The sequence below is a fragment of the Rhea americana genome, unplaced genomic scaffold (assembly GCF_003343005.1).
Source record: "Rhea americana isolate MKP2758 unplaced genomic scaffold, rheAme1 scaffold_105, whole genome shotgun sequence".
Classification (NCBI taxonomy): domain Eukaryota; kingdom Metazoa; phylum Chordata; class Aves; order Rheiformes; family Rheidae; genus Rhea; species Rhea americana.
The window spans coordinates 2,595,507-2,622,157 of record NW_028185095.1 but is presented as its reverse complement, the minus strand read 5'-3'; the positions used below and the strand labels follow the sequence as shown (position 1 = coordinate 2,622,157).

The 26,651-nt window shown below is 37.9% G+C and overlaps 1 protein-coding gene across 1 annotated transcript in view; it reads right to left on the bottom strand.

The window, feature by feature from the left end:
• EPC2 (enhancer of polycomb 2) overlaps nt 1-26,651 on the bottom strand; it is a 51,577-nt gene that overhangs the window by 19,743 nt on the left and 5,183 nt on the right. Inside the window, exons 2-6 of the mRNA XM_085308661.1 lie at nt 13,481-13,640; nt 5,007-5,152; nt 3,262-3,468; nt 2,320-2,468; nt 1,929-2,061 (exon numbers count right to left, since the gene is read on the bottom strand). Coding sequence (XP_085164787.1) covers nt 1,929-2,061; nt 2,320-2,468; nt 3,262-3,468; nt 5,007-5,152; nt 13,481-13,640 — 795 coding nt within the window. The remainder of the gene's footprint in view (nt 1-1,928; nt 2,062-2,319; nt 2,469-3,261; nt 3,469-5,006; nt 5,153-13,480; nt 13,641-26,651) is intronic.

Below are 26,651 nucleotides of genomic sequence, written 5' to 3'. Positions count from 1 at the left end.
GTGACCTCAACTACAATAACAACATTAAAATGACTCAGGATGAAAAAAAATTCTTACATAACCTGACTATCTACTATATCACAGTGGCACATTTTAAAGCAAAAAGAAAGCTCCTGAAAAGAACAAAAGATACTTAAGGCTGAAGTGACAGTTAAAGGAAATGTGTTATGAAGAAGTAGAAAAAAATACAAGTATGCTAAGGATATGGTCATTAACTGTAAATCTAATTGCTTCTGTTAACTACAAACAACCCTCCCCCCGACTCTGAAATAGTAATTTCAAACTCCAAAACTAAGTTGGATGCATTTTTCAGTATAGAAAATCTTCTGTAAGCTGATTACAGCTATACTGATCTTTTTCACTTAACTCTATTTGAACTGCTGGCCACCAGAACCAACTAAGAGTCAGAACGATGGTAAACTTTTGAAAAAAAGCACAGGTTATCCAGACTGTCGTCCCAGAAAGACAAGCATACAAAAGCTTGCTGATCTGATTCAGTATTTAACTCAAGCAGTGACAGAAGTAGAGATGTACCCTTTGATGTACTTTTCTTGATTTTGAGCAGAATATGTTTCCTCGTGAGACAAGAGCAGAACAAAAGAATACAAGCTAAAGTCACACAAAACACTTGGATAAGGTGCAAGAGATTCAAAACCCTTGTCTGGTGACTTGTCTGCATGTTTATAGATGGGGATTTTCCTTTTTTGATACATTTAAACAAGTTCCATATATTTACGCAGTGAGTAGTCCTTTGGTGGAGATTCTCTTACTGACAACAGTAAGAGTGCTCAATGAAAGAGTAAAATAATATTTGCAATGTTACAAGTGTTGAACAGGTAAGCTATTGCACACCATAGCTAAACATGAAGGTTCATAGTTTCTAGTTATGAATTATTTTTATACTATTAGCTCTCCAGATACTACTAACAAGGCCAATTATAAAAATAAAGTTAGATCCACTGGGCTTCTGTACACAAGAGAAAAAAAAAGACGTAGAGGAAGACTTTGTCAAATAGCATGACATTTTTAAAGTACAGCATCCCACAACTGTGGTAGTTTTAGAATGACAACAACWAGCATGTGGCACACTGCAATTCAAGTCTTAACCTTTCTGTACTCTCTCTCTCACAGCCTTCCATCCCTCTGCAGAAATAAAAGGTTCACAAACTTGTCCAGCTTTTTCTTCCCCGCTATTGCGTGTGCTACTTTAACATCAAGGGCAAGTAGGGGTAGGTATAGAAACTCCTGCTTCTCTGTGTTACTGAGAAGTGTACAGCCTCAGTAATAACAAGTTACTGCTACAAATTCCAGCAAGTGTTTTTCAAAAAATACTAGCCACCTAAAGCTTTTTCAGCTGTTGACAAGACATAACAGCTGTATTCTTCTGCCTGGAAAYGCTACTACTAGAGGATCACTTAAAACAGTTCAGAACAGTTTTCTAGAATCCCTTAGCATTCTAGCCAAATTTCAGTAAAATCCTTTATTTGCAGGATTTATGTGCACACTGAGGTTTAACCACTACTCCTGGAAAATGCTACTGAAGAAAACTCAGAGGTCATTCTCCCAGTGAAGGGAAAAGGAAAAATGGTTCACTACACTTCGTAGTTTCACAACAGTCCTGATGTTCATGTRAAGTGTTCATATTTACGCCACCTTGCACAAAAGGGACAGAACTGTGAGAAGGAAAATGAAGACTACTACRATGTTGCTGTTTGAAGAAACAAATGATGATGTCAGCCAATCATTTTAAAACTTGGTGGGAAAGAAGTCAAACATTAAACTACAAGCTCTTGAAGTATGGCACGCTCCCTTTCCAGTTTTCCAATGCAGACATCTGCAGCAGTGTACRTCCAGAGGAATGACGACACACGTAACACTAGTGAGTCCAAAAAACATGTATAGAAGATTTGCAGCAGTGGAAAGCTTACCTTAACTTTACATTCTTGAACTTTGTGATGATTTCCATTATGAAGAGTGGATGGAGTTGTGCTCATCTCTTTTTCAGGTCTATTAAGTTTCACTTCATTGAGGATTTCACCTCCATAATCACCGAGATGATACCTTCAAAATACAAAAGCAAGAAAAGCCTGYGTTTCCACTGCCTATTCTGTATTTTTAAAATATTTGCCTACAAAAACCTCCTCTTATTTTAGCTTTCTGAACTTCTTCAAACATGCACATGTACAGAAGACCAGCATCCACAGAAAAATAAATTACAGGAAACACTGCCAGATCTATTACATGGAAATGAAAACCTATATATAGTAACCAAATAGTAACCTATAAGTTACTTTATACAGATTTAATTTGCCATTTTACCTTTTCTCTACAACTTCTAATGTTAAATGCAATAGCTCCCGTTTTGTTTTCTCTCTTCTCTTGATCATCTCCAAAATTGTTATGGCTCTGCTAAACTCTCTTCTTAATTTCAACATCTTCTCGTAAGAAGCTTCATCGTTCTTTCGATTCTATTGAAAGATTAAGTTTTAAGTCAAAAGCATAGTCTATGAGAAATAAATAGCACCAATTTAGCAAAACAATATTACATAATGCTGCTGAAAGAATTGCATAAGCACACTTGGAATAAACTTGTAAGTTACTTGGAAGATGAAGTCATAAAAGCAAAAGAAAACAGATTTTTTTAAATTAAGGTCAAAAAGAACTCTTCAGTCATCTTCTCCATACTTTCTCTGCTCAGATTCCGTATCAGTCCAGTGAAAGTCTGTTTCAGGAACGAAATCATGAATACACTGCTCTGACACTTTTTTCCATCCGGATTCTGCACACAGTAAGTTTGAATGTGTATATGTACAAAGCTGATGTAAAATAATGAGTAATTACAGACTTCCTAGTTCAAAAAAAAAAAAAAAAAAATCAATTCACACTACAAATATAAAATTGAACAATTTACTTCATAGCAAATGGAAGAAAAATTTCCCTCCCTTTCAGAGAAGAGGAAGTTCATAACCTAAAAAGTCTCTCAGTTACTTACTTGTTTGTGTGACAGTATCTATAAATTGGCATTTGACTTTCAACTTTCTAGAAAAATGGATGGATTACAAAACTGAYTATATAGATATACTTAAAAAGGGAAAAAAAGATTGATTATAAACTCATTATATCATTTAACAAGTCTGAAGTTTAGCTGGGTCATCCAATATYGCAACTATTAAGAAACAGAACGCTTTAGGCACTGCAGGCTTTAGAATGACAAGTGTAAAATGACAAGATTTAAACTAGAAAGCGACCTTGATAAGTTACCTTTCTTGTCTGCATCTTCTCAGTTCTCCTCCGAAAGGCAACGTAAGGGTCATTGTTAGTAGAGCCATCCCTCTTTTCCTGTTTGATTTGGGGGATGAGAGATGGCCCTCTGCAATTCTTACGCTTTCTTACCCAGTAGTCATATACAGCCTTAATAAGGTAATCATCTTCATTTAGCAGCAATTTAGCTTCTTGAAGTGTTACAAGCTAAAAGGAAAAATTCAAAAGATGCAACTGAGATGTGTGTATGGAGGTGGGGAGAGAAAAAGGTTATCCCACATCTATATTTCTTCTAAACTTTCCAGATAAACTTCATCCTTTTTCAGCACAAGAAAGCAAAGGAAAAAAAAAAGTACTGATCTAAATCAAATCATTTAAGTCAGTTGTCTTTATATCTTAATATAGTTGCCAACTTTTCTGCATTTTTCTCCTCCTTCAAACTCTGTTTTACTGAGCAYGATAAGAAATTTTTTTAACCTAATCCTTTTAAAGTTTCTCCAAGATGTGGAGAATACAACATTTTTGCCTCCTAACACACAGCTTCAAACTAAATCAAGGTAAGTAATCAAGGTAGAGCTACAGATCCTGCAAAGGATTTTTGACCACAAAATGTCTGTCTCATTCTGAGAAATAATTACACTCATTTCAAATCTGCCTTTCAGAATTCTATCCTTCAGGTGTAAGTTTCTCAGCAACTACTCCAGAATACTATTTTACATAGTCCTTAAGACATCAAGTCAAGGCACAGGTTGACAGAACAAAAARCCCAGATGGTGTGCAAATACTTTGAACTAAAAGGCCAAGAGACAGTAGAACCATCTATTTTCAGCCCTTTACTTTTCTATCCTCACAAGATCATTTTAAAAGTCTTCACAAACCAAATGGTTGTACTGAAAGATTCAGGTTTGATGAACAACCTTTGAAAAGGCATTCTGTCTAAGTTAAAACAGCACTTTTTCCAAAGAGTTATTTTTATAGCTTTAAGACTCTTCTCCAAACAAAGTTCTCCTGGAGCACCTCAGCAACTTACTATTAAAATACCAGTACTCTGATGAAATCAGGGAATAAATATACAGTACAGGTCTGCTCTTAAGGCAGGAAAACTAGCCTCTCAATCTTAACTACAGAGACTGGGGTAAATCTTCCCTCCTTGCACCAGTGGAAAGTGCAATGTTGCAAACTGTGAGGCTGCTGATTTGTGGGAATGACAGAAAATCTTTCTACCAGAAGAGCCCAATCTTAACAAATGCTTCGCCTCGCTGCCTATGCTTCCAAGTCTAAGCTTCGCACTGCAACTTCAGTCAATATCTACTAGTACCAAGTGGGGGAAAAAAAAAAAAAAAGATTCACACAAACACACAAAGTGTGTTTACAGCCCAAACTGTACACTTACCAATCACAGTAAAGTTTTTTCATAGTRACACTGGTAAAACAAGATATTTTAAGTCACCTTCTTCTACTAATTGATTAGTTAGGAACCAGAATTTAGAACAACTCCCCCCCAAACCCGTCCCTCTATTACATCTATTTTCATAATGCTGACAATTAGACACAACAATGTTATTTCTGTATACCTGCAAACTCACAAATACATACTTACCCAGTTAGTAGGATATTAAAAACAAAAAACACACACACTTATAACTCCCCACACACACACACACACACACCACACACACCAAAAAACCTTTCACCAGAAACTCAGAAATGAAAGAAAACATCCAGTTCTTAACCTAGTATAGTACCTGACTAGAACTGGCTTTTTCAAGCCTGTCAACCATTATTTCAAACTGCAACGGCTTGATTTCCATCTTCCGATTTAGTCTGTTCAATAAGGTTTCATCCTCAGAGTCCATATCATAATCTGGCTGTTCATTGTCCAGATTAAAGGCTGAAATAAACACACAAGAAGTAGTGAAACATTAAGTAAATAACATACTATGAGAACACAGAAATGTGTAGTTCGATCAGAAAACAAGAACACCAATAAAACTTCAGCTTCATTTAAAAAATTCACAACAGGTGCAAACTTTAATAACTCTTTACAAAACACAACAGCAAAAATGTTTTTTAATGCCATTATACCACATTTCTTCTATAACACWGGGGAAGTTTCTGAATAGTTAAGATTTTCATTTTCAGTAAAATCCTAGACTTGGAAACAGGCGCTAAACTGAAGTTATAAAACACTTTCAATTGCCCACTTTTAAATGCTATACCAATCCGACAGGAATAYGCTACTCATTCTCCAAAACCAGTTCAACAGTAGATGTGGAAATTGACTTCTCCATACCGTCCAAATAGCAAGTTTTTCTTTATATCAAAGGTCATTTCTTTTTTACAGACTGCATAATTCATTCTCCATACTTATGCCAAGTTTCTGGCCATTCTAACAGCAGAAAATTATCATTCACGTAACACAGCAAAACCTAAATTTTACAAGTAGTACAAGAAAATCCTGTACAACATCAAGAATTCTTATTACACGTAATTAATATTTCACATGAAAACCTTGACAAGGTGAAACACTAACTACAACCCTCAAAATAATTCTGTCAACRAATTACTGTATTAACAGCAGTGAAGGCTTGTTAAAATACATTCTATTTGTGTTAACCAACAAGTCAAAGCTCTACCACATTTGTGATTATGCTGCTAAGTCATGCATGTATCTGAGCATTAAAGAAAACTGCCTTTCCTGGTATGTTTTGAAGTGACTCATAAGGAAAGACCTAGAAAGACCAGGTCCAAAAAAATAGGACTAAAAGAACAAGGTTAACAAATATCTTTAAAGCAAATTAGAGTGTTTGCTCACAAAAACTCTGGACAGTCAACTAAAAAGGCAGTAATACCYTTCTTTCCACATCTCCTAGCAGCCCAAGACCACTCTTTCTGTATACTGATGCAAAGTTAGTAAACTAGCTTAAAACACTGCCAGAATGTAAAACAGTCTACTTGACTTTGCATGGAAACAGATGAGACACTCACAGAGTCAGACACAACTGTGAAGTGCTAGGAAGCAATCCCTTACCATTTTCAGCTGTGAAAGAAGAGGCAGTGCTCAACTAGTTCAGACAACACCACTTCACAGAATCCCAGAATGGCTGAGGTTGGAAGGGACCTCTGGAGATCACCTAGTACAACCCCCCTGCTCAAGCATGGTCACCTACAGCATGGTAGACAGGGTGGCATCCAGGCAGGCCTTGAACATCTCCAGAGAAGGAGACTCCACAACCTCTCTGGGCAACCTGCTCCAGGGCTCCGTCACTCCCACAGTAAAGAAATTCCCCCTCACAGGCAGGTAGAACTTCCTGTGCTTCAATTTCTGCACACTGCCTCCTGTCCTGTCACACAGGACAACTGAAAAGAGTTTGTTCCCGTTCCCTTGACACCCTCCCTTCAGGTGCTTACACATATTGATAAGATCCCCCCTCAGGCTTCTCTTCCCCAGGCTGAAGAGGCCCAGCTCTCRCAGCCRKTCCTCATAGGGCAGGTGCTCCAGCCCTCTGATCATCTTCATAGCCCTATGCTGGACTCTCTCCAGTAGCTCCATGTCTCTCTTGTACYGGGGAGCCCAGAACCAGACACAGTACTCCAGATGCGGCCTCACCAGGGCTGAGTAGAGGGGCAGGATCACCTCCCTCAGTCAGCTGGCAATACTCTTCCTAATGCACCCCAGGAGACCATCGGCCTTGTCGGTCAAAAGGGCACGTTGCTGGCTCATGTTTAAGCTAAAGGGCTYTTCTGGCTAAAGATACAATACCAACATATGCTAAAATATGTTTCAAAAAGAAATTAGGAATAATAAAATAAYATATAATGGTATACTTGTGCATTAAGTGGAATTACTAACATCAGTAATTCAATAATGCAATTTACATGGCAAATTCAAGACATGTAACTTAATACCCAAGATACTAGACACTTAAGTCACATCCCCTTTGATGKGGCACATGATCCCCAGCACACACTAACAATCAACAGCCATATACCAGACTAAAACTGCATCTTGCAACATTGCCACTGAAGCAGAAGGACCCAATCTATAAGAATCTAAAGTTTTGAGATAAAAATTCATATTGAACTGTGAATTTTAAAAAGTATTCTGGAAAACTGCATTAAAATGTCACCAGGCAGGACTATGCAACAGACAGAGACACTCTTACAGTACCTGGGGTGACAGTCATAAGAGCCTGTTCCAACAGCTGAACGGCCAGTGAGCAGCCAGACATCACTGTCGGGATCAAAGACACCAAGCTGCTGTACAGTATCTTCTAGTCCAATAAACTGTGTTCCAATTTATCCTATGTGGCCCTGGCAGAGTCTATTGGCTCCACTCTCCAACACTCAAAAAACCTTCTCCCTCAGGCAGCTCTGACTACTGTTCACATATGGACTGTTTATGTTTCATTCCACCTGTTATGTGCCCCAATTTCAAAACTATTCATAGCTCTCCCAGCCAAGAGCTGACAAGCCTGTCAGTTCATACTTCCCCTGCTCCTAGGTAATGATGCCCTATGTGGCACTTCCCCTCCACTAAAATCTGTAATTCGATGATCTTATAAGCATAAACTGCCACTTTCGCCAAAAAGGAAATTGCAAAAGTTCCCCCGTCCCCAAGACTATCTCCAGTGCACACAGAAACAACTGCAGTCCCAGCACGCACTGCAAAAATAACATTCGAGCAACTCCAGTCAAAGTAGATGGCCAAAGTTTCCTGGACAATATATCCACACCATTTTGGAGCACATCTCCAAGCACAAAGGGAAATTTCCTTAATCAAAAAAATCAGATGTTCAACCATGTTCTCACAGATGATGTGAGAAGGCAAAGACATCCATGAAAAACCTGAGAAGGTATCAGTTATTTACCTTCAGACAGAAACTGATCTTACACAAAAACTGTCATCCTGTTAGCAGGCAATTCACCAATTCCTTGCAAACAAGGTGTTTCAAGTAAAGCTTCTTACACCAGAGTATTAGTGAACAGGAGGATCCCTATGATAGGGAACAGACGAACAGGAGGATCCCTATGATAGGGAACAGACGATACTAGTCACCTGTAGGCAGTGCCAGTAAACTTGCCTTAGTTTCTGCGATGTCTAAATGAAAAGAGTTGCTGAAAACTCTTGCACCAAGCACCTTTCAGAATCACCTCWCAGAACAAAAGTAGACAAGCTGAGATGAGGTGCAACCAACAGGAGACATCAAGRCTAGCTAGAGAAAAAGCCCAACCATTCCACTGATAAGCAAATTAAAAGATCAATCTTTCTCAGGAACTCACTCTGAATACTAGTGATTAGGAAGTGAGATCTCCATCTCAGGTAAAGAAGGAAGAATCAAATTTTCTTCTACACAAAGACACAGGTACTGTGAAAACAGCAGTAGTAGTACATGTCGAAGAAACGTATTATGTTTTTCACAACTCTTTTGATAACTGCAGGTCACGACAAATGGTATCAATAGCTCATTGCCAGTGAAGGGCAGGTTATATGGAGGCTGTGTGACAACAGAGTGGAAGCAATAAGCAATTCTTGCAATCTACCTCCTGTCTCAATGCAGCCAGGAAGRCCACGAAGCCTCAGCAACCTCCTGGAAAGCTACAAGTCTGAAAAGGTAAGGTTATATATACAGTGTCCTCCCTCCCCCCCCCCAAAAAAAAAAAAAAAAAAAAAAGCTGCAGGAAATCAGAGAGTTAACTCATCGACACTGAGCTGGCTTGCCTCAGCTCTGGGGAGATATTCAGAGAAGTGTCCTCCTTTACTGAGGTCTGCTCTTCGAAACACTTTAGGTGACATCCTTAGCCACCATTCTGTGCTGTTTTCCCAAACACAGAGCAAACAGGCGAGCATCTGCAGCTAGCTCCAGAAAAGACCATTTTTTTAATCCTGGAGTTAGCCTTTAGTATGGCAGCTTGCTGGCTTCTACAGCCATCACAAGACACAGGTTGTTTATGTCTCCTGTGATATAACCACCCATCACAACCTTCTTGTTTCTGCCCCTGCTGTAGCAACGGACACAACTGTTCATTCATGCCTGCAAGAATTAGTGAAGAACAAGACTGTCACAGAAAGCACTGTATTTCAAATGACCAGCTACTGGCCAGCACTTTAAGCCCACCCAAACTGCTAGTCCATGTAGTTAAAAGCAGACCATCTATATCCACTCCTCCTGGCAATTCTAGGGAATTTCTTATAGCTGACTAATGATCGTTCTACTCCAAAACTTCTGTCGTTCTCCACATTACAGGTTTTCACAGTGCCCTGAAGGAAGAGGCCTTTATGATCCCAGCAGTACCATGGTCTCATGTGAACACTCAGAACTTGCTGGCTTGCTACTAGATGCTGCAAAACCAACAGCCTATTTTACCTCCCCCATCAGTTCAGCCACTCCTGATGACAGGAGTGGGAATCACAAAGGGATTTCTTCTGGTTAACCAAACTCCCCTAGGAGCTTGGCTGATATTAACTTTACATTTAATTTAATGCAACTTTAAACCAAATTACATTAGAGTTAGCTTAACTAAGTTAACTAAATTTAGTTAATTAAGTTAAGACTGTGGTTCCATAGTCCTTTTAAGCTGAAACAAATGTGGGTTACCATCGAAACAAGTGGCTCCACCAGCTTTCCCTCCTCAGCAAGCTACAGGTTCCTGCCATCTTGCTCATGCTGCCACTGGCAACCACACAGTGAGCTGAGTCAGAAAACTGGAAATGTGAAAGCTAACCAAAGATAGGTAAGTCTTCTGCCAGATCAGTTCCTTAACTTTGCTCACCAGAGAACCCAACTACCACCAGAAGCGAGATGGCAATAAAAAAGTGAGTGGGCAGTAATGATCCTGTTGGCAGCAGATACACCTGTGCCAACCAAAAGAAAAACTACTTAACAGTAATTATAATTAAAGTAAAAACAAACCAGAAAAGCTTAAAGTCATTCTTATTGCAGAGAAAAACTGAGCGACATATCTATTTCAATTTAACAATTTTCACAGAAGTTCTTAAATTTAATTCTATTAAAGATGCATGCAAATATTAAACTGTCTTTTTGTAAACAGTAAAATTCAGATTTATACAAGTCTTACTTTCACTTCTAACATTCCCTTTTCTTCTCCTTCTATAATCTTCACTCAGTCACATTCAACACTACTATCTTCCATTGTAGCAACACTTATTACAGGCTTCCTGTCCCCCTCTCAGCATTTACTGTAGACATGATAACACTAGGGAAGTTTGTAGCAACTAACTGGAAAAGATTCTAAGGCTCTAGACAAGAATTAAATACCTTAGTAGGACAGGTATCATGCAATTACTCATTTTATACATCCAGGCTGAAAGCCCACGGTCTGAAGTGATTCTGCTACAACATTCTTTAAAAATGTGGCATATATAATAAATAATAAGAAAAAAGTGCAACACTAGATTACGTGAAATGCACACTTCACATTTTAATTTAAACAAAGTAACACAACTAAGTGAAGATTATTTGATGTAGGTTTGAAAATTCTGGCCGTGTAACTTACAATGAAATATCGTTTGGTATCATTGGCTTTTTTCTTTTTCTTTCTTTTTTTTTTTCTTTTTTTAAGTCACTGATATGCAACAGTGCTCAGGGGGAGCTTTCTTTGTATATATGTAAACATAAAAGTGCACAAATACATCTATGAAATTATATATACATTATATATACACAGCAGTAAATATTTGCATCCAAACATATATTTTAGGTCCTATTTTTATTACTTCCATTAAGGAAAATAATTTGCAAAACCCAATTAGCTATAATTCTAGTATAGGTGCAAACACAGTAACTTACTCCCTCTGTTGCATATTAGTTATAATGCATCTCCATGCTACTGTAAATATATTAATTCTTGGAAAACAACTAATCATACTAGCATAATTAGAATAGTTCAAGGCTTTTACTTTATATTCAGCTTAAAGTCACCTGAATTAGTACTAYCCAGGTTCTGTAATGCCTAGAATCCATGCCAATTCATGTATTTCATACCTCACCAAGAAATTACCTTTTCTCTGCTTGGAACCACTGGTTCAAATAAAATAATCCCCTTAATTATGCTGGTAAAGTTAAAAATAAAATCCTTAGCTACCACATGAACTCCAAAATTACTGAAGCTTACTCATAATTTGCTGGTAACCACCACAGTAGGTACAGAATACAGTACCTGGCCTCTTGCTTTCTGTCAGTTTGCTTAACTTACATGACTGAAGCCAGTTCTTCTGTTCATGCTTTCAGCATTAAAACAGAATTTCTCAGCAGTTATCATAGCATGAAGTTGCCTTGTACCACACATACTCCAACCAGGATATGTGGGGAAAAAAGTTACCTTAAAGTAGTATCTGGTATTTATCATCARCTCAAATACCTTCTGTAATTCTAGTCAGAAAGGCTGCTTGCCTTAACAAGGCAAGGAACACTTTGGCACAATGTTTAACGCTTTTAGACATGTTTGTTACCAATATTTACAGTGTTTCTGGCACTATCCAACAAAGAAAGGAAGAAAGTACATTCCTCACTTAGAGAGCTTACGTCAGTCAACCTGCCTTACACATAGCTCCATTGTACCTACTAAAAAGAAGAATTTGACCAATTTCTTTTGGCTCATTTCTTACATCACTAGTATGAACTTTRAGTCTTATTCATGTTACTTCCTAACATGAATTTTGTAAATACATTAAAAAAAGGAGACTACACTGTGTTAGTGGGGGGGAAAAAAAAAGAAGGCTCTTCAATATACAGTTAATTTTGAGTTTCAGCATCATTTGCCTAACTTGAAGTTTAGTTGCCCCTATAAGAATAGCAGAAAACATTCCACCATAAAATGCTTTTTCTGTTCAAATCTGCATAGAGATCAACAGCCTCAACAAGAGTCAGCTGAGATGTGTGAACAACAAACAGATACGAACATACTCTACACACGGCAAGATGAAATTCAATAAAATCAATACTGTTTGCACAAAACTCAAAACTAATACAGCAGAGTATGGTATTCCAAGATGCTCTCGCATAACTCTGTTGATAGTCTTTCCAGTATGATTAAGAAAAAACAGAAATTGTTGATGAGAAGCTTTCTTTGCAGAAACCCAACACCAACCTTGTGCTTCACCATAGAGTTGTACTCACAAACTACAGCAATAACTGACTCTAAAGTTTTGATACCAAAAGTAACTCCCAAGAGAACTCCAAGTCACAAAATAACCCTCCAGAATGACATTCAGCATAGGACAAAAGGTATTCACATGCCAAGGAAAAACTGACAGCTGGGATATGAACAAACTGAACAGCACCCAAGAAAACGTTAATGAATCGAGAGAATCATAGAGTTGGTAAGGTTGGAAGGACCTTTGGARATCATCCAGTCCAAACCTCAAACGARTGGCATGTACAAGGATTGAACCCATGACCCTGGCATTATTAGCACCACGCTCTAACCAACTGAGCTAAACCTAACCCCAAACCCATTATTAATTTTCCTAAAGAGACTTTTTAACATATRGGGAGCCAAACAATACAAAAGAAACTTCCTTTTGTCTGTAAAATAAGCTAGGAGTTACTTGCATGAATACACAACTTTAGCAAAACTAAGAAAATCATTGTCACCCATAGCCCAGAACATATCTGGCCCCAAAAATGTCAGATATGCTATAGTGAATAGCTTAGACTTTGCTTTTATCCCAGCTCAAACCGAACCTTCAAGACCTTTGTTACAGTCAAGAGAACCAAGGCTGATTTTCATTATAAAAAATMTTCTATTTACTTGATTTTTGTTTAGAAATATCTCTTTTGAATTAACAGTCATTCCAGATTCAGTTAGTGAACAATTCCTTTCCTCTCCTCACATTAATATAAGCAACTAAAAGGCAGCTAGGGTCAGTTATTCCTTCCCAGAAAAAGGAAAAATCTGAAGAATGGTTTGATCAACAACACCAGCTGACTAACAGAACACAAGGCTTGCTAGCTGCTATATATGAACATTAGCATAGAGCCCATAAATGAATACTGTAGGCAAAATCTCATGAGCCTTTATGCTAATCATCACTTTTTTCCAGAACTTTAAAAGAGAAACTGGAATTTAGGTATGTAAATCCACCTTGGATTTCTGAGTCTTCCCACTTTCTGAATACTGTGGCAACTTTGGCTTCAAGACTGACTGACTATTAATTTAATTAAAGGAGGTGGAAAAGAAGAGATTGTGAACTTACGTTGAATATGAATGAACTGCTTTGGTTGCTTAAACTCTCCTTTATACAAACGATTGTAATAGTTGACATTGCTCTCTGCTTCGGGAACTGGGATAACCATGCTCTCTTTTTTTTCTCTGAAAACTTGTTGTGCTGAGATAGCCCGTTGCAAATGGTGTTCCTGCAAGAGGAAAAGTTAGAATTTGATTATTCAAATACCAGCATATACAAGTGCATACAAGAAAGTCATCCTACTTTCCTACTGTTATCCTGATGTTGTACAGGAGAACCAGAGAAAGAGTTCAGGCTTGCATCACTGTATTTTAGAGGAAAGCAGAATGTTTTCTTCCAGATGAATGTAAGAAGAGTAAGTCCTTCTATGTGTTATTATAATCAACAGATACAAATTAAAAGAATAGCCATTTCATCATTCCCATCTCCCCAGTTACTCTTACCTACTTTCTTTCTTCAGAAGTTCTGCCAGTTACAAGCAACAGAAGGAGTAGTCCTCACAATACCATGTAAAAAGCAGGGACTCTCTAAATAGGTATGACCTATTTCATTTTATTCTTGCAGTACAGGAGTCAGAATCACCAGAGAATCACTTCAAGCAGAATAAGAATCATGGTCSAGGTATTAGTATACCAAGACTTTTTCTGTATCTATAATTTTATTAGTTAACTTGGTGAAACCCCTTTACTGCTGGAGACCTTTGACTCTCCTCTCTCAAAGATTTTYATATATATTTGTGTTAGATTTAGGCAAAGAAAACCTGTATGGACAGAGCATTCTGATTCATACTGCTGCCTACATATTGTATCAGGGCAGTCTGGAGAATACCCGACACACACTKACTAGCAGCCAAAGGCTGGGGCTGATCAGCTGATTTCAAATGGTGCCCCTGTAGCTGTCTGCCCCTCCTTGAGCAGGAGACTGGTGGCAATACAGAACACACATCTATGCTTCAAATCCCCCAGTTCAGTTAAGCTATTACAGAAACCAGTCACGCTAAGACTTCAAACTACTAAGAAGCTGGCACGCCTCCTTCTGTGCGCCCTGTAAAGAAGAGTGGTAATTTTCACCAGGAGATCTTAAATCACCATAGCCATTTACTCAGTGAAAGTTAACGCACGAGCTCTCCTTCACCTGCCTAAGTCAAACAAAATAAGCAAGCTACATTCTCCTATTCTTTTGTAAAAGAATTTATCCCTTTTTAAAAAGGGGTAATGAATGAAAGCAAGTCTTTTAAGATATGTAAATGAAGTTATTCAATAAATGATAGCCTCTTAAATATTAAGATCTTGCAGGAATGTAAATAATGCAGTTTCTGCAGTTAGAGTATAATCACAAGTCAGTAACTGGARGAGTAGAATTGGGAACCTCATGTAGCAGATAAAATGACATTAAATCAAACTATCAGGCTCCCAAGAGAATGCTATTAGAATTAAGACAAGCGTGCAATCAAATATCTGGTGTGATCTGCCCGAGTTACCACACACTGAGTAATACTGTCACTCCACCATGTCTTGTAGAGCTTCACAGAAGTGAGTATGTAACTAGACTTAAAAGAAAAATTGTTTCTTTTCCTGCCTTTTTTTTTTTAAACTGCTGAAGTCCCTAGAGTTGCCTCCTAACAGTTAACACCACAGTGCACACAAAGACCATTATCACCAATACCAAGATAGGTCAGCCATGACTTGGTACCAAGTCTTGAAAACCTCTGATGACAGAGATCCCACAGCCCCATTAAGTAACCTGCTCCAGTGATACACTAATCCTCCTAGGAAAGCTTTTTTCCCTAATGTCCAATCCAACCCTCTTAAGCCACAGGAGGTGCCGCCCCTTGTTTGCCATTTGCCACTATCAAGACTGGCTCGGCTCTGCCAGCTTTGCAACCACCCTGCAGTTGTTGGCTGCTATTTATTCTCRTCTTTGCTTCCCCAAAACTTTTCACACTGTGCTGAGAAACTGGAAGACACTGGAAAGAGCATTGCAACTGCAGCCTTGCCATCAAGGAGTGAATGAGCATAACTTCATGCTGTCTGGTAGTCAYACTCCTCTTAAGAGCCCCATATAAAATCTGCCTTGCTTATAGTCCAGGCATACCACTGGCCCTTCTTCCACTTGGCAGCGGCTGCGACACTCGGAGCTTTGCAGGAGGGTTGCTACTCAGCYAAGTGATTCCCAGCCTGTACTGATGCTCAGTGTTAGCCTGCCCCAGGGGAGGAGCTGTGCACTTCTCCTAACTGCAGGTCATGAAACTTCAGCTGGCCCTGTCCTCAAGTTTCTCAGCATCCACACAGAGGGAAGTTCTACTGCTTGACACACCAACACCACCTCATGTACGAGCATTCACAAATTTGCTTGGGTTCCACTTTTCCATGTCTTTCCTAGAAAGAAGGTGAAGTYGACCACCTTGTAGTTCCCAAATCCCCTTCTTCCTTGCCTTTTCTGAAGATAAGCATAATGCTATTTTTTTCTAGTCACCATGGACCTCCCATAATTGTCATAGTTCTGATACCTGATAACCACCAGCCACATGGTCTGAACTGTCAGCTTTCCCATCAGCTTTTGGCTCACATGCCTTCATGGATTTCATCCCTAAAAGCCCAAACTGCACTTCTATATACATCCTTCATTGCCTGTATCTTGTTTCCATCTTTTGCGTTCTCTCTCCTTATATTTAAAGTTTCTTAAGAAGCTCCTTGCTGTTCCACATCAATCATCCACCTCTCAGTGCAAAAGGTTCAACAATTTGTTTGCACCTTTCTTGATACTCGCAAAAGACATTAAAAATTCCCTTCAAGCTATCTTTAATCCTTCTGTATTCTGTAGGACAATCCCTTCACCTCTTCAAAAAAAAATCTTAATCTAGACATTTTTTTTCAGTCTGCTCTACGTAGCTCTGTGCTATTTTCCTCTTCTCTCTCCCAGAAAAAGATTTTAATTTACATAAATTATGTCAGTTTACACTTTAAATAAAAATACAAGTACAGGCTGTAAAGAAGACAACCATGCACACAAAATGCACCACTGAGCACAAACATATAGATATGGGTCTCCAGGCACCAGGTCGTCACTGGGACGTGCCTAGCAGGTACAGTCGCAACCAATAGGCATTTAAAACCCTCTACTGGGCTCCTTTAATCCCCAGTTTGAGTATTCCACATAGTTCGGGTTTCTGTTTCTTCTTCTCAACAGACATCCTCTTACCCTGATCAAAAATAATAGCTATATATTCATTTACTCTCAGCACAATTCCTGCGCTTGCTATCTATGGTGACACTATACTTTTAGAGGCCACATGACCTGAAAGAGTCTGCAAGGTTTTGTTATACATTTTGTTATACATTGTTCTAGTTTGTCCTGACAAATTCCTTTCCACTTTTTTCAGCACACATTCCCAAAAGGTAAGCTTAAGGTGCTGTATCCAAGCGTACTTCCAAACAAAAGAATTCCTGTTCCATTTTCAGTTTTGACATTTTTATTCCAAGTCACTATTGCTCAAGTGATGGTTTTCTTAACAAAAATGAACTCTCTGAAAATGCCTGAAGGCCAAAGCTCAGAGCTGGTTTAAAGAATATTATGTTACAGACTAAATCATTTCTACCAATATCCCACTGCCTCCAAAACAAACACTGACACTTTTCTAAAAAGAGATTAAATAACTTACTCATACGGAAGACACGAAACCATACTGGTCTAAGTAATTAATGAGTAAATATGGTTTAACTTTTGGAAAAAGAAACAAGACACATGGCAAGTGAGATTCAGAAAAGCTTTCTGGCCCAAGCATAGCTCCACAGCTTGCTAAACAATACAGATGAGTAATTCAGATTCTCAGTTATTGTAACACTGTTAGTAAACGTACCAAGAGTTCCCAAAGAAAATCTGACAATAGGTCACTTTAATATAAAAAGCTCTTACACATAACACAACTTTCGAACAAGCAAACTAAAAAAGCCCTCAAGAGTATTACTGAAACAGCCGGACTTCAAAAGACAGACAAATAAGCTATATATTTTTTTTCAAGCTAGGATAAAACCAAAATCTTTCTACTGAATGTGAAGTTAAGGACAGAATTTGACTCCTGAAATAGCTGTGCTTAAACAGAGTTTAGACAAAACTCTTAATATCTTTATATGAAAATGCATCTAAAAGAGCTAGATTAAACCTGAAATTCATTCATTCCAAAGGCTTAAATATAGATTTAGTGAATAGTGTGTGAATACAACCTCTCATTTATTTTTTCCCCTCTCATAGGGTTTTGAGACACACATACTGTGTACTTCACTCTGCAGTAAGCAAGATTAAAAAGCCCTACAAAACAACTGAACACAGAGGAAACGGTGATAGCAGCATAGGAAGTACAGAAGATGCTGCCAAGGGAAAAGAAAAGGAGCATCTGTTGAAGAGTTATTACACCAGGATTTATTAAAAAGAACTGAAACAAACCCTTCTCATTACCTAAAATACTTTAAAACAAATACAATTTAAAATGGTCTATTTCTTCAATTAACATCACGACTGAATTAGAAATAGCAGTGTTTAATAGAGGCAATATAGCTGCTTTAGCATATTTAAAACACTTTTTCCCTCCTTCCACGTGCAACATCTGTACATCTAGATTCATTCTAGCCATTCGGGTAATTCATTGTACAATAACACCAATGACAACAGATTACAGTGGTTTACTAAAGTCACTGACCTTAGTTAATCCAGTATTGCTTCCCTTCACGCGGGCAGCATGAATCCACTCGTTGTGCCCACGGAAGAGCACACTGCAGCCAGCGGTCTTGCTCTACCACTTCAGAGGCTCCTTGCCACATGACCATTAACAAGTTTGTCCGAGACTAAACATCAGCTTTAGTCCAGAATATGGCTTAAACTCACACCTACAAACCTCTCATCGGTCTGGCTGCATATGTTCAGAGCCCGGCTCAAACTCAAACCTCAGAAGCAGAGCAAGATACTTTCACTGTTGTGTCCTTTGTCAAAGATTTTCACGATCGCTTTTTATCTGGAAATTTCTTCACTACGTAACAAATTTAGCATTAAAGAAGAAATTTTAGGAGAACATAATCTAGTGACTTATTAAACTTCAAGGGAAACAGTGCTCAATACTGAAGCTTTTTGTTTGGTGTTTTTTTTTTAATACCTGTTAGAGCTGTATTTACCCAGATACCCTGCTTTGCTCTACCACAGCCATACAAAGCACCTGGATCCTACAGACAGGTTTCTTTCTTTCTTTCCTTAATCTGCAATTCCCAATGGCCATTCTACCCTGTACTCTCCTTCAGTTTCAAATACTTCTGCTCACTTCAAGTACATGTGCTAAGTTTTTGGATGTGTGTGCTTGGAAATCCCTACAGTTGAATATCATCCTCTTAATGAAAAGCTGATCTTTGCCTTAATTACGAAATTGCAGCAGGCAATTCCATACTGCATACAAACATCCTAGGAGAAGAAAGTTTAGGACATACTAAATACATCTGTCCCCTGCTCTATCCCTGAAAATTGTATTATACAAGAAGTGATATAATTTTTTTAAAAAAGAAGGCTATTTCAACACCTTTAATCAAGTTTTCCAATTTTTGTAGTTTGTAATTTCTTTGAGAAGAACTTGTTTTGTCAGTCCTTTCACAACAGAGCTTCAGGACACATGATTTAGATTAAAATTTGCAGCACTGCAAATACTGCTAATGAAAGAAGTTTCTGCACTGATGTTACCAAGATACAAGTGAAACAAAACATACCACAATGGAGTTGATAMACTGATCCACTCAACAAGATAAATGGCTTGAACTGTGTAGAACTCCACTAAAAATATATAAAGTCTGAAGGTAAAAAAAGTTAGTAAGTCTGTTTATTAACAATTTATTTACTCAAAATAAGTTATTTCTAGGGTAGCCTAGAGTCAGCCTTGTATTCTACCTTCAATTCAAAACAGTACTAAAGCAAAAAAAGGAACGATGGAGAAACTAAAGCCTAGAGATCCTATCGCCTGARTTTTGTATTAGGTCATAGAAACCTATTAGTTGACTTTTTTATATTTAATATWGAGATTCAAAAACAAAAAAACTATAGAATTTCAATACAAGATGCGCATCAGACTTACCTTTTAGTATCTCAACAGCAGCTAGCCCAAAGAAAGTTTTAGGTAATATCTGTCCACAGTACTTAAAACACCCTAGTGTCAGGAACCCCCTAAAGTCACCTTCCCCCCCCCCCCCCAAGGCCTTGCCCCATCTACTTCTGTAGAAATTTCCAAGACGCAAGCTCAAACACGAAGACCACCCTTGTTTTCTTGTGTGGTTAATCTGTTCAGTTCCTAACTGCCTCAGAACACATGGCCGATGTATTGTTATCCTCCTCTATGCAGAGGACCTTTGTATTTTCTATTAGGAAGGATTCATCTGCTTCCATAGGATTATCTGAAGAACTCTTCTTGAGCTAACAGCAGCTCATTAGCAAAACTTTTTTTTTTTTTTTACTGACTCCTAGACACGTAGATTTATGTAGTAGGGTTAAAATGATGACGAATTATCTGAAGTATGGTTGACCTAGTAACCATAAGTGACAGTGGATCTGAGCAGCTGAAAGGCTCCTTAACCCCCCTCCCTCCCCACACACACACACACACACACACACACACACACACAAAAAGAACACCACAAACCTGTTTTCCTTCCTTTCCCCTTCTTCTCTGCTGGGATGGAAAGTGGTTAACTGAACTAGCTAGTCAAATATGCAGCAGGAAACCTGCCTGTGCACCACAAGTAGTTTATACACTTGAGATGGAAGTCAGCATCTTAGAGGAGAATCTCACTGCTGCATTGCCATTTATTTTGAAAAGCAGACATTTTTGTGAAATAGCTTGCAAGATAGATCTTTTTTTTTTCCACTACAGAGAATATGCTCAGTAGCTAGCCCTGGCTGCTTTTGCTACACGGTCCTCTCAAATGTTGCATTAGATATGGAATAACGCAGAGAGCTGGGCAAACAACAAAAATTCATATCCTAAATTCAAGCTAATGCACCCGGAACAAAGCTGCTCTACACAATAAACTTTTCTTTCAGTTGCAATAGAGGATTTCTGACTCTTCTAGAACGAAGCTCAAAATCCCTCAGGAAGCAGGAGATAGTATGGTGATTCCTCACTGTAAGTGGAAAGGACTCATGCAACAACCTTTCAATTTCACTTTTGGCTGTAACATATTTTTCCAATATAATTCCTCAATTAAAAAAAAAAAATAGTAAGATGACAGAGCATTCAGCCACTCAAATCAATCAGTTCTGTTAATGACTCATGTGAACCATAATTAACCCCAAATGCACAAAACCAGGAACTCCTCAACAGGAAAATATATTTTAATAATCAAGCAACCTCCCCCACTCCAATCTTCCTTACTGCCACACTATTACTACAGGAAAGTAAGTGGTGAACTAACAGGCAGCAGGCTGCTATTACAAACCACTCTATGAAGAAAAAGGTGGCAGAATTCAATCAAAATGTGCTACTCTACCCCAAAAATCCACAGAAGCCCTGTAGTGGGTAAGATACTAATATAAAATATACACTTCTCAATCACTTTTTTCCTYTTTCCAGGTCTCAAACAGCTATAAGCTCACTAAACAATGCTAGTGCTATCTGAACACTGAGGAGAAACATTTCTGTTACTGTGAATACTTCACAGACAAAAATTACCTGAAAACACTGATGTAGGCAGAAATGATGCAGCAGAAAGGCAAAAAAAAAAAAAAAAAAAAAAAAAAAAAAAAATCAAAACGATAACTGCATCTGACTTATTTGTACAATACTTGCTGTCTAGATGCAACAAGTCATCATGGGACCTGTGGACCTAAATGTAGAAAGTGCAACAAGGACTAACAAATGCCAAAAGCTTCCTTCATTTCTTCTCTGACAGTCTGACAAAAGCCAATTTAAGTGCTGTAAAACATCTACCGGCAAGGYACACATTTGGAGTGAATTAGCCCATGAGACACCAATGGAGGTATAGAAGTAAGATGAATATAGAACACCACACTCATATTCATGTTTCTTCAGCTGACCCATCAGCACAAAAGTCTTCAAATAAACTTAACGTAGAAAAAAAAATGTAATTATGTAATTTCCATCATCCTAAGTAATAAAGGACATGAAGTGATTGCACGATGTCCCAACTATTACCCCACCCAGTGCAATAAGCAGCAATATATGAGAATAAGACATCTCTCATACCTGTAAATGTGATTGTGTACCATTTATGAACACGCTAATGACAGTCACTGCTTACCAAATGTCAAAAAAAAAAATCTCCTAGAGCATTATGTTTCAAAACCACATTTAATTATTCAAATATCCAAGGTGTCAAAACTTGGATAAATACAACTTCAGACTGAGGTATTAAGAATTCCTTTTGGATAGGCTGAATACGGTACCTTGTGAAAAATATTTTATTTTTGCTGAAAAGCAGAGCATTTTGTTCTGGGATGCCTTTTTACAGCATTTTAAGAGAAAACTTAAATGTGTAATATCTAATTAAAAATATTTATATATACATACAGAAGGTAAAGTCTTTATCTAGTTCCATTTAATACCTTTGTATGATTCATTACATAACAAATACCGTTTGTATACACAGAAAAGATAGATTACTGAACTGCCTCTCAGGAATTCCTTTGCTTTCTTTAAAGTTTGCTCCAATTAATGTAACTTTCCCAAGTCAAGCAAAACTTAGATGGAAAGACATATACTTACATGCATATATTCTCTCTCTCATTTTTATGTAATTAAGCCTGCAGTGGCATTTTTGAAGGCTTAGATTCCRGAACACCAATTTTCTTCTTTACTAGTAGCATTACACATAAAACCCTGTCCTCCCTGCAGAGCCAAGGGGACAGAGGACAGAATGCCTCAGCCAGAAGCTGGTAGCAGCCCCTGGCTCTGACAGCACCTGGACAAGGCAGTCCTAGGAGCAGCTGCTGCCACCTCGCTTCTCCCCCCAGCTCAGGGGGCATCCAGGTTTGCTCATCTTGGGCAAACCAACAGTTTGGGTGCCAGAAGAAACAGTCAGTCCATCAGGGATGGACTCCACTGKAAAGTTTCAGATGCAATTTTTGAGTTCAGTGGCAGTACCTCTCTCCTACCTAGATATTAATTCCTTCAGCATATGTGAGAGAGTTTTTGTTGATTTGTTTTTTGATGAATAAGATACAAAGTTAACAGATGCACATGCAGCACCTGGCAGGAAATCATAATAATTAAAAGTTAACTATATGATGCCATTTTAAGTCCATCAAGTAGAAATAGAACTGTATGTATGCAACTTATTGTATGTATCATTATACTAAAAATTTCATCATACCAACCACACGAGACTGTTGCTAGACAGCCAGTATTTTGTTTACATCCAAGTTTCACACAGGTAAATCAGACAACATCAGGGTACTTACAAGTAGAAATATTTGTTTTGCAACTCAGATTGGTTGAACAGTAATAAAGTGCAAGTCTCAGTTACGCAAATGGGAGAAAGCTAAAATGACCAAATTACAGATTAAAATGCAAACAGCAGCAAAAGAGACTAGGACAAAAGCAGTAGAAATATTTATAAATATGTTGGTTAAAAAAAAAGATACATAAATGAATTACTTCATGTGTCACGAGGGACACAATGAGATAAAAAGGAAAAAGAACAGTTTATTGATACAGAAAAGTGTAGAAAACTGACACCCAGCAAACTGGAGCACATTTTCACAAGGAAGTAGTTTAAATCCCAATTTCTTGCAATTTACAAGGATGCAGACATGCAAAAATACCTTACAGATAAGTGTCTACTGAAGCAGACAGACTGGTAAGGTACAAGTGCACACTCTGCATTTCAGAGCCTAGAAAAGTCAGTCCACTAGGTATCAGCAACCCAATTCTCTCCTCAAACATTTAACAATGGGGAATGGTACTTCTTCCTCAAGTAACTTACTTCAAAGGATATGGTTCTGATATCAGCTCACCTACTCTTCCCGCTCAGAAGTGACCATTTAAAATAGTAAAAGACCAAAAGTATATCTGTAACCAATAAAGTCCAAAATTCTTATGCCAGGTACTTCATTGCTGGCTTACTTCTGAAGAAATAAGACTTATGAAACAGTGRGAATCACATAGAGCATTCTCTCCTTTTACCTTACAGGATTAGGTATTCTATTAGAGCAAATGCACCAATCACTAACTAATTAGCACTGACTGCAATTACAATTACACCAACATAGGTTAAGAAAAATCTGAACTCAGATTTTTTTCTGTGAACTTGCCCTTTTGTGAACTTTACATTTACAGCAATTCTGCTGAGTAAAGAAATATTTTAAATCAATATCGTGAGTAACAGTAGAAAGTGATTATTGTATGTTAACAACTACGTACTTGAGAGGTGGATTAAAATCAAGACTTTAAAATAGTATATTACAACACTGTGTTTCCTTTTTGACTCAGGACTACTTAAAACTGAAAGTGAAATTATGAGAGTCTATACCGATATTACARTTAGTTTCATCAAGTGATTACCTCCAGTTCTTGCTCCCTCTACATGCAATAATTCAGTTCTGGGTCAATTCTTCTCTAACCTGTTACAGATGTTTCAGTTCTACAATTTATCTTGACCAACAACAGTTTTCATGGCACCTCATATTAAATTGTTATCTTACTTATGTAAATATGTTCTTTATATTTGAAAAARTTGAACAGTTAGCATCTGAAAAATATGCTAAGGCACAAAACTATTCAGATAAGTATAAGGCATAGTACATTAGCTCTGTTGGCAAAATAAATTACAAATAACCTTTGAATGCTTAGCAGCCCAAGTGATCTTTCTTATGAAAGAGAACTAAAACAGAGATTAACATAACCAAATTTAATGTTTGTTAATTTAAGTCATTAAAATAGGACATTTCAACTGACATCAATCAACACATTTTATGAACCTGACTACTGCTCGGTTTTGCCTAGCCTAAGTAATATGAAATCTGGCACCATATAATTCAAAACATAACTGAAACTGCCTGAGGTATTTCTTTCCTATGCTTTCTTAAAYTGAAGGAAAACTTACTACCTACATTTGAGAAGTTCCAGAGCTCAGCCATAGAGCACTAGATGTCAAAATGTTTCCTAAGCTTTCATCATGGCATTACACCTCGTCCAGAGGAAAGGTACCTATAAGGGAAAGTTCCTGCATGATGAATGGACTCCRAATTAACTTCCAAGCGGATACCATTGCTCTCCATTAAGGACTCAGGCACCTAAACAAGTTAAGACAGATTCCACAGAGACTAGAGTTGAATGACCCTATGCATATTGCTCTAGCCTGCAGCAAAATGCAGCTTTATCTAAATTAAGGGCGTAGTTTTAAGATACAGTTTGAACCCATCTAACCTGAGGATAAGCCTAACAGGATAGTCTCACACTCTCCCACTCCCAATCCTTTTATCTCCTCATGCTCCTGCCATTTCCCATACAAGTAGAGGATGCTCATCTTATCCGTGGTGGGCTTTCACCTCTCACTATCCAGTCAGGTGGGCCACAGTACTCAGAAAAACACAAGCAAGCAAGAGCAATCACAAGGGACAAGACAGAAAAGACATCTCACCCCTACTAGCACAGACCACGGACTGGCTCAACCATATCTTAAAAGCACATTCCAAGATTAAGTTACTTGACATTTATCACAGGGTAAGCTCATGCTCACAAGCAGTTGTCGTAGATTAGCTAATAAGTGTTAATGTGATAAGCTCTAATAAACTGATCATGAGTTTGAGTCTCAAGAGCAAACCTTCCCATTGTTTACGTTCATCCACATAACTACACCCAAAGCAAATCAAAGAACCTACTCAACAATTCCCGTTAACTCACCAGTTAAGTCACTCAGCTATTCTATCATTTAGACTGGTCCAAATTCAACAGAGGTGCTTTCATCCCCACTGCTCTGTCAAGTTCTTGCAATCCAAACTGCTTAGTTTTAAGGGTAAAATACCCTAATCAAATGGAATATCACAAGTGGTGGACTGAAAGAAAACTCTTCATCCACAAAAATATTTTGCAGGTGAACGAAAAGGAAGGACAGAGGAAGACAGCTGAAAACTGAAATAATTGCTGAGAAATGGAGTTAAAACATGCACTTGTGAGGAATGCACAGCATGATGCAATGAGTCTCTAATGGAGGGGAAAAGTACAGAATCTGAAGGCAGGGAGAGAGCGCTTAAACAGAATTGAAGTTGAAAATTCTGTGAATAAAGCTTCCTATTACCAATAGGACTGAGAACAAAATTACTACAGAGCACTACGTTACTTGATCCCAACCAGACTTTAGTAAATCCAGCAGTCTCAGAACATACACAAAAAAAAAAAAGTGCTGAACTCAAACCAAGTAGCAAATGCCTAATGGGAGTTATTCCCCCCACCCCCATATAGCCAGTCCACTCCAACAAAATGAAAGCTATTTCTTTCCTAAAGGTAGTCTGCTGTCTTTGCATGGCAGTGTAATTTTTTGAGGTTCTGTATTTGGACTTTTGTAAGAAGATTTCTCTTTGCAGGATTTTTACTTTACAGAATATTTGCCACTTAACTTTAACCTCCTCTGTTTACCTTTTATTTTACCCTGTGGTGTCCTGGCTTCTTCTTTGTAGAACAAAGTCCCTCAATTGTAAGCAACTTTGAGGGTTCAACCACAGGTCATGTAAGTATTTCCAACATACAGAACCTGTTCTAATTTGAGAGATTTGTATCAGTGAGTCCACACACGGAACCGTTTTATTTGTACAGGTCCATTTTGCTCTAATATTCCTGAACTACATGCACATTATTTGCATGGAAGAATAGTATCTGCAAGTGTTTATCTCACAAGTGACACTTGTTTAATCACTCATTAATAACTCAGCTGTTTTAAATTTGAAAATATCCAAATATAATGCAGCTTTTAGAGTACTAACCACCCAAAAAGTTATTAATAAATGTATGAGACAGATGCTGATTGCTTTTTCTAAAAAGTTTGAAGCAGTGAAAAAATATGCCAACAGCCACATTAAGACAATAACAGTTTTTTTAAAAAAAATAGTAAGAATTTTGTTATTCTTGAAATTGTACAACTACTCTGGAATGCTAATAGGTCCATCTGCTGTCCACTCAGAGCCCTCCTTCAGCAGATAT